At 41.5% G+C, this 12,984-nt stretch overlaps 1 protein-coding gene across 7 annotated transcripts in view; it reads left to right on the forward strand.

The window, feature by feature from the left end:
- The window catches only part of chd6 (chromodomain helicase DNA binding protein 6), a 252,768-nt gene that overhangs the window by 109,152 nt on the left and 130,632 nt on the right, over positions 1-12,984 (forward strand). For 6 of the 7 annotated variants that reach the window (XM_043710969.1, XM_043710967.1, XM_043710968.1 and 3 more), the window contains 2 exons: positions 1,736-1,871; positions 12,239-12,391. In XM_043710969.1, coding sequence (XP_043566904.1) covers positions 1,736-1,871; positions 12,239-12,391 — 289 coding nt within the window. The remainder of the gene's footprint in view (positions 1-1,735; positions 1,872-12,238; positions 12,392-12,984) is intronic. The other variant, XM_043710970.1, reaches the window with a different exon arrangement.

The raw sequence follows: 12,984 nt of genomic DNA on the forward strand, positions 1-12,984 counted from the left end.
GCACACATTTTTACTGCAACTTTTTGACAAGTTCCACCTTTGCCCTGTACAGGACAATGTTGGAGAGATTATCTGGGGGGGGGTTTAGGCTACAGTTGGGGGGGGGCCGGGGTAGGGGTAGGGAGAGAGAGAGGGCGGGCAGTCAATGATGTGGAGATGGTGCCTGGTATCCTATCATGTCGAGGACTGGTCTCGGCAACATTTCAGTAAGCCGAGTTCATTTTTAATCATTGGAAACAAAAGGCGCGATCAGTGTTGGAAACAGCTCTTTGATGTAGTGTTTGTATCAAAACCTCGCAATTTCCTTCAGATAATCCGAAATTTGAATGATTGATATTCGGATAATAGAGGTTCCTCTGTATTGAAATTCTTAGATCTTTAAAACCTCTTTGTCTCCTTAATAATTTGTTGTCATCTGCTTGCAATCCACAATACTTATTTCCCACAACCTTTTTATTCATACTGAAGGTACTGAGTATAATTCCAAGTAAAGTTCATAAAGATATTTTACTAAAGATCAGTCCCTATTTGTGAACACGGAGTATCAAGTTTTAATCAGTCACACTTGGGTATTCAGAAATACGATTGTTGTGTTCTTGTGTAACCCTGCATTACAGAAAAATTGGGCTTAAAAAGTTAGTGCTGTAATTGTGTTACAGCCAACACACATTTTAAAAGTTTGCGCTTTAGAAACTGTATCGTCATTTTGTCAATCATGTTATAGCGAATTTGCGTTAATGAAACGCGCGTTATAGCACAATGACTGATCTAGATTACAGGCTAGGTCCATGTTAGCGTTTATGCTCCACATGGTTCTCCTCCATTTCTGATCTGTTATACATCTCCTGATTTTAATTGCTCTGCACTTTACTGCAAGCTGCCTCTTTCCTAATAATATCCAGAGTTTCATCCCCAAACCTTGCCTTCTTCCTGTGTGTTACTCCATGAAACTTAGCTCTATGAACAAGCTATTGGTCCACCTGTCTTAATATTTGTGTGGCTGTCAAATCTTGGTGGATAACATTACTGTGAAGCATCTTGTGGCATTTTACTGAGTAAGGTGTTATAACAATGCGAGTTATTGCAAAGTGGACTTAAAGCTCAAACCATATTGACTAATTGAAACATGAAATGATGTGCACTGAAGAACGCCATTTGGCACCTTATTTTGGTGCAACTATTTGAAAGAGGCTAGAATACTAAGACTGAGCCATGGCCACTTTGAGATTCCAGAGCAGTACTGCATTATGCACAGAATCCATACTGATTGGAAACAGGCCATTTGACCCATCAAGTCCACATTGGCCCTCTGAAAAGCAACTCACCCAGATCTGCCCTCCAACCCTATCCCTGTCATCCTGTATTTCCCGTGGCTAACCCATCTAGCCTGCACATCCCTAGACACTATGGGCAATTTAGCATGGTCAATCCATCTAGGCTGCACATCTTTGGACTGTGGGAGGAAACCAGAGCAGCCAGAGGAAACCCAAACAGATACAGGGAGAATGTACAAACACCACACAAATAGTCACCCGAGTGGAATTGAACCCAAGTCTCTGGCGCTGTGAGGCAACAGTGCTAACCACTGAGTCACTGTGCTGACACAGTGCAGTCATTCCCAAGCCCTGGTTTGATTCTGGGTTATTCAGATATATTGTCTTTGCTTACACGCTGTAAACTGTCTATGATTCTATTAAAACAAAGACTCACTAAGAATTTTTAACTTCTTTTGTAGCAAAGAGCAAGGCCCAACGCCAACTGAAAAGAAGAAGAAAGGTAAAAGGAAAAGTGTTGTTCCAGGGGATAATTCCGAACAAGAACAGTCTGCAGCAAAAGCTTCACAGGGCACAGAAGAACTAACAGATGCACAGGTAAAGCTTTACCCAACACCCCAGAGACCCATTCACCAGATTTCTCCAGCTGAATTGAGAGGTTTGTGGGTTCTGATGAAGTTTTGAATGCAAGATTGGCCATAAAGAGAAGTAATTAAAAACTTCTTTCCGGTCAGAATTTGAGAGGCTTCAAAAGTAACTGCAAGGATTGGCAATTGTTGCATATTGGCATTTTGCAAAAGAAATGACAAATGTTAACTCGGAAAGATGCTGGACCACACACACTTCAGGAGTACTTACAAATTCCAGTGGTATTGTCTGGCTGGGTGGACTGGCAAAGGTGCTGGCATTGATTCGCTGCTCTGTGCTTGTTATTTGGTGTCTTATGCAGTGTTTTCATGCCATAATTGGCCGACCTTGTTGGGTTAAGCAAAACTAAAAATCAGCCATTGTTTCTGTTCCTAGTGACTAGACATTGAAGACTATCTAATGATTCAAAGTAGACCAATGATCATACTCGGACTTAGTTGGGATTGTCCCTGATGATATCATCTGTTGTTACTAGCTCTCTAGATTATCCATCTAGCTGACTGGGGAAATCCCAAGGAACTGAAATGTACAGGGAGAGCACATATGTCTAGTATCTTCCATTATTGTATGAACAGTGAACCCATAAACCTCTTAATACATTTGGATTGACTTGACTTCATGAAATTTCCGTATCTTTGAATCGTGTATTCCTCAGAATTTTGTGTTTGAAGGGACCTATCTTTCTGGTGAAATATTAACCCGAGCATCATTTGTCCCCTTGAGTGGATGTAATAGATATTGTAATACAAATTTGAAGACGACCAAGGAAACCACCTGTCCTGGCCAATATTTCTAGTTCAACCAACATCACTAAGATTATCTGGTCATTTATCTCATTGCCATTTTTGGGATCTTGCTGTGTACAAATTGACTGCCTCATTTCCTGCAAAGTTGATTCCAGTTAGAAACATTCTTAATTGGCTGCAAAACAGTTTGGGACAACCTGAGATCAAGGAAAGTGTTGAATTGGAGAAATCATCTTTGCAAATTGAGAGGGAATATCATCACCATTTCTGCTGCTGCACTATGATTGTGAGACACAGAACACATTAAACCTGTTGGACTATAACCTGGTGTTGTGTGATTTTTAACATTATGCTTCTAGATATTATTTTAAGGTTATTATTTTTATTAGATTCCCGATAGTGTGGAAATAGGCCCTTCGGCCCAACCAGTCCACACCGACCCTCCGAAGAGTAACCCACCTAGACCCATTTCCCTCCGACTAATGCATCTAACAATATGGGCAATTTAGCATGGCCAATTCACCAGACCTGCTCATCTTTGGACTGTGGGAGGAAACCGGAGCACCTGGAGGAAACACACTCAGACACTGGGAGAATGTGCAAACTCTGCACAGACAGTTGCCAGAGGCTGGAATTGAACCTGGGATCCTGGTGCTGTGAGGCAGCAGTGCTAACCACTGAGCCACCGTGCTATCCATGCCTCCATGTAGGGAGAAAGTTGAGACTGGTGAATGCAAATTTGACAAAACTGATATCCATGTTTGGATTTGAAATATTGCTTATCCTTTCATTGTGTAGAATCACATAGCACAGAAACAGACTCTTCGTTCAACCAGTCCATGCCGAACATAACCCCAGACTAAACCAGTCCCATCTGCCTGCTCCTGGCACATTTCTCTCCAAACCTTTCCTGTTCCTGTACTTTGCAAATGTCTTTTAAGTGTTGTAATTGCGTCCACTTTGTGGGAATTTATACAAAAGGGTTTATAATTTGTATTCTTTAGGAAATGGGGAGGAGGGAACTGTTCTTGTCTTCCAACCCAGTTACCTTTATGACAAACTGTAAAGGCAAATGTAATAGAAAACTCCAAAATGTAAAGGATGCCTTCCTGCTGCAGTCTGGATATATCTGTTGAAGCAGAAAGTATCCGACTTTACACTGAGACAGGTGGAATGATAAAACCCCTCTTTGAAACCTGGTGTTTGTGAGTTATATCGCATAACCCAATGATTTCAGTGTGTTGTCAGCCTCACTTGTATCCTGGAGGAAGAAGTCAGTTTCATAACTCTAAGGCCTAGATTTTGACAAGGCTGTTGAATCCTAAACATGAGTTCCTATTTCAAAGAGGACTTCTATTGATCTGTCAGACATCCCCTGCTATTAGAAACAAATGCAGAAATTTCTGGAAAAGCTCAGCAGGACCATCAGCATCTGTGGAGAGAAATCGAGAGTTAATATTTTGGGTCGAGTGACCCTTTGGAATCCCCTTGTGTTGACTTTTGTTATTTCACAGCTGCCTTGTGTGGGCAGAGTTCTTATTGCACAATTTATTTAATGCCCCCTATCTGACTTGTCACGTTCCAAGAAAATACAAGCAAATTAATGCGGATGCAGATCTGACAATATTTATGGAGAGAGAAACAGTTAAAATTTTGAGACAGGTATGAATTCTCTTCAGAGTTTTCTCAATTCTACTCCAGTCCCTCTTTCTGCATAGTTTTACAGATTTTTGTCTGTAAGAAGTATTCAAATACTTCTTTGCTGACTTCTGATACTGGTACATAAGTGTTGATTTTTCCCTCACTGATTAAAAGCAGCCCTTCCATTGAATAGCACATCTGTTGTTCACTTCTCCAAAAAAACAAAGGAACTGCAGATGCTGAAAATGGGAAGCAAAAACAAAAGCAGAAATTGCTTGAAAAACTCAGCATGTATGGCAGCATTTGTGAAGAGAAATTAGAGTTAACGTTTCATAACCAACTGAAGAGATTTCTCCAAACCCTGGTCTGAAATTTTCTGTCCCCTTACCCTGAGATTATGTTCGGTGAGAATACTGAAAAATCTTAATAGGCCTAGCAGCACCCTGTGGAGAGAGAAACCAAGTTAACATTTCAAGTCTGGTATGACTCCTGTTTAGAACAGACAGGATGAGTAGCTTCTCAGCATCTACCCTTTTAAGTCCTTAAATGTTTCATTAAGACTAGGTTTTATTCTCAACTGTTTATAGTATGTGGCCATTCTACTCTATCTCATAGGACAAACCTCATCCCAGAAATTGTCAGCAGGTCAGGCAGCATCCAAGGGGCAGGAGAATCGACGTTTCAGGCATGAGCCCTTCATCAGGAATGGGGCTTGTGAGCCGGGGGCTGAGAGATAAATGGGAGGGGGTGGGGTTGGGGGGAAGGTAGCTGAGAAAGCGATAGCTGGATGAAGGTGATGGAGAAGGTGATTGGTCAAAGGGGGGAGTGATGGACAGGTCAGAAGGGTGGTGCTGAGTTGGAGGCTTGGGACTGGGATAATGTGGGTGGATGGGAAATGAGAAAGCTGTTGAAATCCACATTTATCCCATGTGGTTGCAGAGTCCCAAGGCGGAATATGAGGCGTTCCTCCTCCATCTGTCGGGTGGTAATGGTTTGGTGATGGAGGAGGCCCAGGACCTGCATGTCCTTGACAGAGTGGGTGGAGAAGTTGAAATGTTCAGCCACAGGATGGTGGGATTGGTGGGTGCGGGTTTCCCAGAGATGTTCTCTGAAACAACCCGCAAGAAGGCGTCCTGTCTCCCCGATGTAGAGGAGAACGCACCGGGTGCAACGGATGCAGTAGGTGACATTGGGAGAGGTACAGGTAAATTTCTGACTGATGTGGAAGGATCCCTTGGGGCCTTGGACGGAGGTGGGGGGAGTGGTGTGGATGCAAGTTTTACACTTCCTGCGGTGGCAGGGTAAAGTGCCAGGAACATAGAACATTACAACGCAGTACAGCCTTCCGGCCCTCGATGTTGCGCCGCCCTGTCATACTAATCTGAAGCCCATCCCACCTACACTATTCCATGTACGTCCACATGCCTGTCCAATGACGACTTAAACATACTTAAACTTGGCGAATCTACTACCAATGTGGGCAAAGCATTCCATACCCTTACTACTCTCTGAGTAAAGAAACTACCTCTGACATCTGTCTTATACCTATCTCCCCTCACTTTAAAGTTATGTCCTCTCGTATTTGCCGTCCCCATACTTGGAAAAACGCTCTCCCTGTCCACCCTATCTAACCCTCTGATTATCTTGTATGTCTCTATTAAGTCACCTCTCAACCTTCTCTCTAACGAGAACAGCCTCAAGTCCCTCAGCCTTTCCTCGTAAGACATTCCTTCCATACCAGGCAACATCCTAGTAAATCTCCTCTGAACCCTTTCCAAAGCTTCCACATCCTTCTTATAATGCGGTGACCAGAACTATACACAATACTCCAAGTGTGGCCGTACCAGAGCTTTGTACAGCTGCAGCATAACCTCCTGGTTCCGGAACTCAATCCCTCTATTAATAAAGCCCAAAACACTGTATGCCTTCTTAACAACCCTGTCAATCTGGGTGGCAATTTTCAGGGATCTGTGTACATGGATACCGAGATCTTTCTGCTCATCTGCACTCCCAAGAATTTTACCATTAGCCCAGTACTTTGCATTCCGATTACTCCGGCCAAAGTGTATCACCTCACACTTGTCCACATTAAACTCCATTTGCCACCTCTCAGCCCAGCTCTGCATCCTATCTATGTCTCTCTGCAACCTACTACATCCTTCGTCACTATCCACAACTCCACCGACCTTAGTGTCGTCCGCAAACTTACTACCCACCCTTCTAAGCCCTCATCCAGGTCATTTATAAAAATGACAAAAAGCAGTGGACCCAGCACTGACCCTTGTGGTACGCCGCTAGTAACTGGACACCAAGGTGAACATGTTCCATCAACTACAACCCTCTGTTTTCTTTCAGCAAACCAATTACTGATCCAAACTGCTATGTCTCCCACAATCCCATTCCTCTGCATTTTGTATAATAGCCAACTGTGGGGAACCTTATCGAACGCCTTGCTGAAATCCATATGCACCACATCAACCGGTTTACTCTCATCTACCTGTTTGGTCACTTTGCCAAAAAAGTCAATAGGATTCGTTAGGCACGACCTACCCTTCACAAAACCGTGCTGACTGTCCCTGATCAGATTATCTTTTCTCGATGGTTATAAATTCTATCTCTTATAACCTATTCCAATATTTACCAACAACTGAAGTGAGACTCACTGGTCTGTAATTACCAGGGTTGTCTCTACAACCCTTTTTGAACAAGGGAACCACATTTGCTATCCTCCAGTCCTCATGCTATCCTCCAGTCCTCAGGAGTGAGATATGGGCTGGTGTGGGAGGCATGGACCTGACGAGGGAGTCGTGGAGGGAATGGTCTCTCTGGAACGCTGATAGGGGTGGGGACAGAAGTATATCTCTGGTGGTGGTGTCTGTTTGGAGGTGGTGGAAGTGGTGGAGGATGATGCATTGTATGCAGAGGTTGGTGGTGGAAGGTGAGGACTTGGGGGGGGTTCTGTCCTTGTTGCTTTGGGAGGGGTGAGGTTCAAGGGTGGTGGTGGGTGAAGTGGAGGAGGTGCGCTGGAGGGCATCGTCACCCACGCGGGAAGGGAAGTTGCAATCTTGGAAGAAGATAGCCATCTGGGACTTTCTGATGTGGAATTGGGAACAGATACGGTGGAGGCAGAGATATTGGGAATAAGGGATGGCGTTTTTACAGCAGGTAGGATGGGCGGGGGTGTAGTCTCGGTTGCTGTAGGATTTGGTGGGCTTGTAATAGATGTCTGTGATTAGTCAGTCGCCGCAGACGGTGATGGAGAGGTCCAGGAAGGGGAGGGAGGTGTCCAAGATGGTCCAGGTGAATTTGAAGTCGGGGTGGAAGGTGTTGATAAAAGTTGATGAACTGTTCAACCTCTTCTTTTGTTGCAACACCATTTCATTTTGTTTTAATATGTTCCTCTTTAGTAATGTTATTTGCTCCATGTTTCTCATTTGATATAGGCCTTTGGTTTCTCTCTGTTCCTGGTATATTCTTTGTCCTCTCCTGTGCCAAAATGCTTAACTTATTTTTCTGCCATTTCTTTATTTTCTCTTTGAGGCTGGGATAGAAGAAATTATAAGAAAAAATAAGTTTGTTTTTGCTTATCTCTCTTTTAGTATGATTTGCATTTTAATGTTTTTATTCAGTCTGCAGCTGTTGGCTCTACTTTATTACCCCTTTGGTGTTCCATTTCAGTTATCTGAAACACTGCTTATCTTTGGGCCTACTGCTTTAAGTTTTCTCTTCTAACCTAATACCATCTTGACCTGTAGCCACAAACAAATGAGTTTTCCCATGGAGTTAGTTTGTCAGAAGAGTGTGTTCATTGAGAATTATGCCATTTTAAAAAGAAGTCCATCATTGTTCAAGTGTACAGGTTGTTCTGCTAGAACATGCACAAATTGGCTATGATGCGATTCACCAGTTGTGGAAGTTGTTTGGATAATGCAAACTTTCTTCTGAACGGGTATAACTATTTTCTGTTAGTGGTCTTCTACAGCATAATTTTCTGTAGCGGCTTTCTATCGCGCTATTTTCTGTATTGCAAGGTTGCAGAGGAACACAACTGTCGAATTATAACAGAACAACCTGTAGATATATTTTTAATCTAACTTTCCCACTCTACTTTTCGGCAACTTGACCTCCTTACCTCTGTAATTGACCTCAAGTTAGTGCTCAAATATAACTTTCAAACTCAATATGTGATCATTTCTCCCATACAAAGTGCTTTGCTGAGATCATTCATGAACCCTGTTCCATTACACACAATGCAATCTAAAACAGTCTCTACCTAGTGTTGTAACATACTATGTGAGGGAATCATCTTGAATGTATTCCGTGAACTCATTCCTCCAAGAAATCTTGGTTGATTTTGATTAGTCCAGACTATCTCATTGTAAATCTTCATTATTCTGATAAAGAACTTTGACTTTTTGTAGTTTAAAATGTGCTTCAATTTACCTGTTTGACTAAGCTATTGGTTATCTTTTCAAACATCATATTGCTTGGTCTGATGGCAGTTTGCTTTGATAGTCTTTCTATGCAGCACGTTGGTTAAGAATGCAGGTAAACTATTTAGGACTAAGATGAGGAGAAATTACTTCACCCAGCGTGGTGAGCCTGAAGAATTTGTTACCACAAAGCAAGCTAAGCCAGAACATTACATGATTTCAAGAAGGAATTGGACACTGCACAGGGGCCAAAAGCATCAATAGATATGGGGAAAGAGTGAGAACAGGAGTTGGGTGATCAGCCACAATCAGATTGAATGGCGGATCAGGCTCAGAGGGCCAAATGGCCTCCTTCTGCTCCTGTTTTCTGTGTTTCTGTGTTTTGCCACAGTATAGACACTACAAGCATTGAAGTTGGTGTTTTCTTATGGTCATTCCAGTCCACATTGGTGCAGAAAATTTTCAGGTTAAATTTTAAAATTTGAAGCTTTCAGTGGAGAAGGATCCTGGTGAGTTGTAGTGGTATTTTGACCCTTAGGAACAAGTGTAAAGCATTCAATCCTTCCAACTTGTTCTCCCATTGACTGATTTACCCCATAACTCCACTTAACTACCTTGACTCCATATCCCTGAATATTTTAAGCTAACAAAAACAAAATAGGTTTTTAAGTTATCAGTTGAGTATAAGATCTGCGTTTTAGTTATAACAGTGACTAGAAATAAGATCCATTTAAATGGAGTTATTTTGCTGAGGTATGTGGAAGATTTTCATTTGTACACTTCATTTATTTTTGATTTTGGTGAACTATATATTTGCTCATTGGTGATATTTTCCTTTTTCTTTCTGTATGTGTATTCCATATATATTGAGCATGCATATATGTATATGGTAGTGGTTGTTATGAATGTCTGTACAGGATTCAACTTTACATATGAAGAGTTGCAAATGTAGGGCTTTGGTTTCAGGTTATGGTGAATTGTTTACTTTAGTTTGGTTTGCTTCTGTCTGTATGGGTTTGCAAATAATGCTTTACCCTCTGAGAGGCTTTTGGAAGCATTAAACCTTGAGGTTGCTGTGGACATAATTATTAGAGTGAAGCTTTGCTCTAAATGAAAACTGGTGGATTTATGTTTTTAAAAATATAAGAAAGTAAGTTAACTAGGGCACAGATATTCAATGCCATGTGTTTAATCAAAGAACTCAGTTCTGAATATTCAAAGGAAAAGAAAGGGAGTTTGAAAAGAAAGGTCTGTGTATTTCTGTGCGAGAGAAGTATAACTGAAAGATTGGTACCATGGGAGTGACTGTATCTGGTAGGTTATGGTATGGACCGGGAGATCATATTGATGGGCTCTACCATGGATGCTGCTAATTTCTGTGTGTGTAATTAAGTTACTGTAATGGCTTGTATTGTTTAGAAACATTATCTTACTGGTTCAGTGTATGTATTTGGTCATTAATGATTGTAATTGTTCTGTTCAGTTTGTATAGTAAAGAATTTTTTAATGCTTCAAATTAATCCTGGAATCCTGCCATCGCATTCTTCCTCTGAGTTCTTCCATACATTCTGAAAATGATAATGAACTATCAAACCAAATCTAGCAAATATTCTCGTAACTGAGATCACAACACATTGAAATCTGTTGTCAAAATTGTGAAGTTTATTGCTTTAATTAGTAAGGCTCTTAATTAGTAAGGCTCTTAATTGAGCTATGGATCATAGAACAGGAAAAAGAGATTTTGAATGTTGGAATCTAAAATTGAATGACTTGAAATGGGACTATCTCAGAAAACCGTGCCAAGCTTGCTTTCACTTAGACTGTGTGTGAATTTCTGGGATCACCTCTTTGTAATTGTCTAAAGAGCAACATCATCACGAATGTCAGAAGTGTGGAAGGTGATAGTTGGGATTGTTGTGAATGTGTAAGATGGCAAACAGCACTCACTTTCTACCGTGTTGTACATGAGGAACACCGTTCAGATTGAAACCCACTAAGCTACTTGATAAGTTGGAGTGAAAATAATTCTAGAACCTGATGGTTGACAGTAGCACTAAGCTCATCGACCATTTTACCAGGTTTGAATAGAATTTGTCATGTTGCCATGACAGAAAGACAAACACTGACTGCTATAGCCTGACCTGTATCACTTGGCTTCTCATGTCTAGGTTATTGTATATATCCCCAACATGCCTTAGTATGATCTAAGAATTGTGAAGGTTTCAACCTTCAGTCTATTGAAGAGGGTTACATTTGGAGATTAAACAGTAAATCTGTTTTACTGTCTTGGTATGATTCTTGTCATGCCATACATTGAATTGTAAGTTTGTAAACTATCAGGAAAGACTAAAGAGTCTTGAGGTTGCTTTCTCTAGAAAAGCAATAATTGAGAGATGATTGGATAAAGGATGTAAAGGGTTTGAAAGGTTTTGATAGGTTACCTGTGTGTTTCCATTTGTGGTTGAGAAGTGGGTGAGAACTAAACTGGGGGCAATAAATAGTGCATCGCTTCAACCCCCACCAGGAGAATTCAAGAGAATCCTGATCCAGAGAACAGTGAGTATGTAGAATTCATTATAGCAATATGTAACTGAAGTGAATACTGTAGATGCATAATCTAAATGAGCACCTGAAGAATAAAAGGATATGCTGATAGACTGAGGTGATGGAATCTGGGAGGATACTGATGTGGGTCAAGACTGGTACAGATCAATTGTGCTGATAACTTGTTGCTGTTCTGTACTTTCTATTAACTGCTAATATAATTGATAAAATCCATGATCTCAGTAACATTAGTGAAGAGGAGACCAAGACAGCTGTCTTACTAATTGTACCAGGAGTGAAGATGATTGCTTTGTTCTCAGATAATTGTCTCACTTTTGTTTTAGTTGTACAAATTTATAGTTAAAGGATATAGTCTGTTTTTGCAGCTTACTTAGGATATGCATTAAAGTGTAGCTATCTGTCAATTGATTGGGGAGTTTGGTGCTAATAGTTGGAGTTTATCCAGTTTCAAGGGTGTGACTTTATTAATACGGAGTCCTTGACCCCATGAGAGTGTGTTGTGCTAAGGAAGTTAGTGAATGTGAACCAGATACTTTGTTAAACTTGCCTGTGTTAAATTTCAAGCAACCTACTGTGATTGAAACACTGGCTGGGATAAACAAGCTGCTTGAAAAAATAGCCTTCGCTGTTTGAATTTGAGCAGCCTTTAAGAATAGAATATTGAGAGAAATAAAGGAGGAAGAGTACGTGTCTACCTGTAGACAGTTAGAGTTGCTGATGAATTACTGGAGTTGGTCGTTGTTGGACTTTTTAAACAGGATAGTTCTTTCCTTCAGCCAGCCAAAGCTTCAGTATAATTGGCCCTTGAAGACTGAAATATTCTAATATTTGTACAGCCCTCCCGCCCAAACTATGTAGACTGTGTTTAGCGTAGTTGTGACAGTTTCTGAGATGCTGTCTTAATGACGCAAGTTTCTTGTTTGTTTGGTAGAAGCGACGATCAGGCCGTCAAGTAAAACGAAGGAAATACAATGAAGACTTGGACTTCAAAGTTGTCGATGATGCCGGTGAAACAATTGCTGTACTGGGAGCAGGGCGGATTTCTCCGAACTCTGGGTCCTCACAGAAAGGAAACCAGACGATGGTAAGATTGTACAGTAGGGAGCAGATAGGGTCATCACTAAACCATTGAATCTTTTGGCGAGGGTATGGGCCATCTTAGAATTCAATTCATTAGTGCACTGTGCAGTCAGAGAATCATAATGTCAGCAAGTGGAGCCAAAAGCTGTATCAAATGGCTGGTTCTCGTGATGACTGGGCTTAGTGATCCTTTCCAATTAGGAAATGTTGAGTTAGGAGGAAGACCGAGACTGAGCACACTTGTAGTTAAGGTTTTCTTTTGGATCAGACTGGAACTTGAAGCGGTTTTTAGATTGATTACCAGGAAGAGGAAAGATTATTGGAGGTATGTAGAGTTGAGGTTAAAGTCAAATGAACTGTGGTCTGATTGAATAGCAGAGCAGGCTTGAGGGACCAAGTGACCGCCTTTTGCTCCTTGATCATATGATCACCGCCTTCCTAACCTGCAATCTTCTTCCCGACCTCTCCGCCCCCACCCCAGTCTGACCTATCACCCTCACCTTGACCTCTTTCCACCTATCACATTTCTGACACCCCTCCCCCAAGTCCCTCCTCCCTACCTTTTATCTTAGCCTGCTGGACAAACTTTCCTCATTC

This window comes from Chiloscyllium plagiosum, chromosome 20, assembly GCF_004010195.1.
Source record: "Chiloscyllium plagiosum isolate BGI_BamShark_2017 chromosome 20, ASM401019v2, whole genome shotgun sequence".
Lineage (NCBI taxonomy): Eukaryota > Metazoa > Chordata > Chondrichthyes > Orectolobiformes > Hemiscylliidae > Chiloscyllium > Chiloscyllium plagiosum.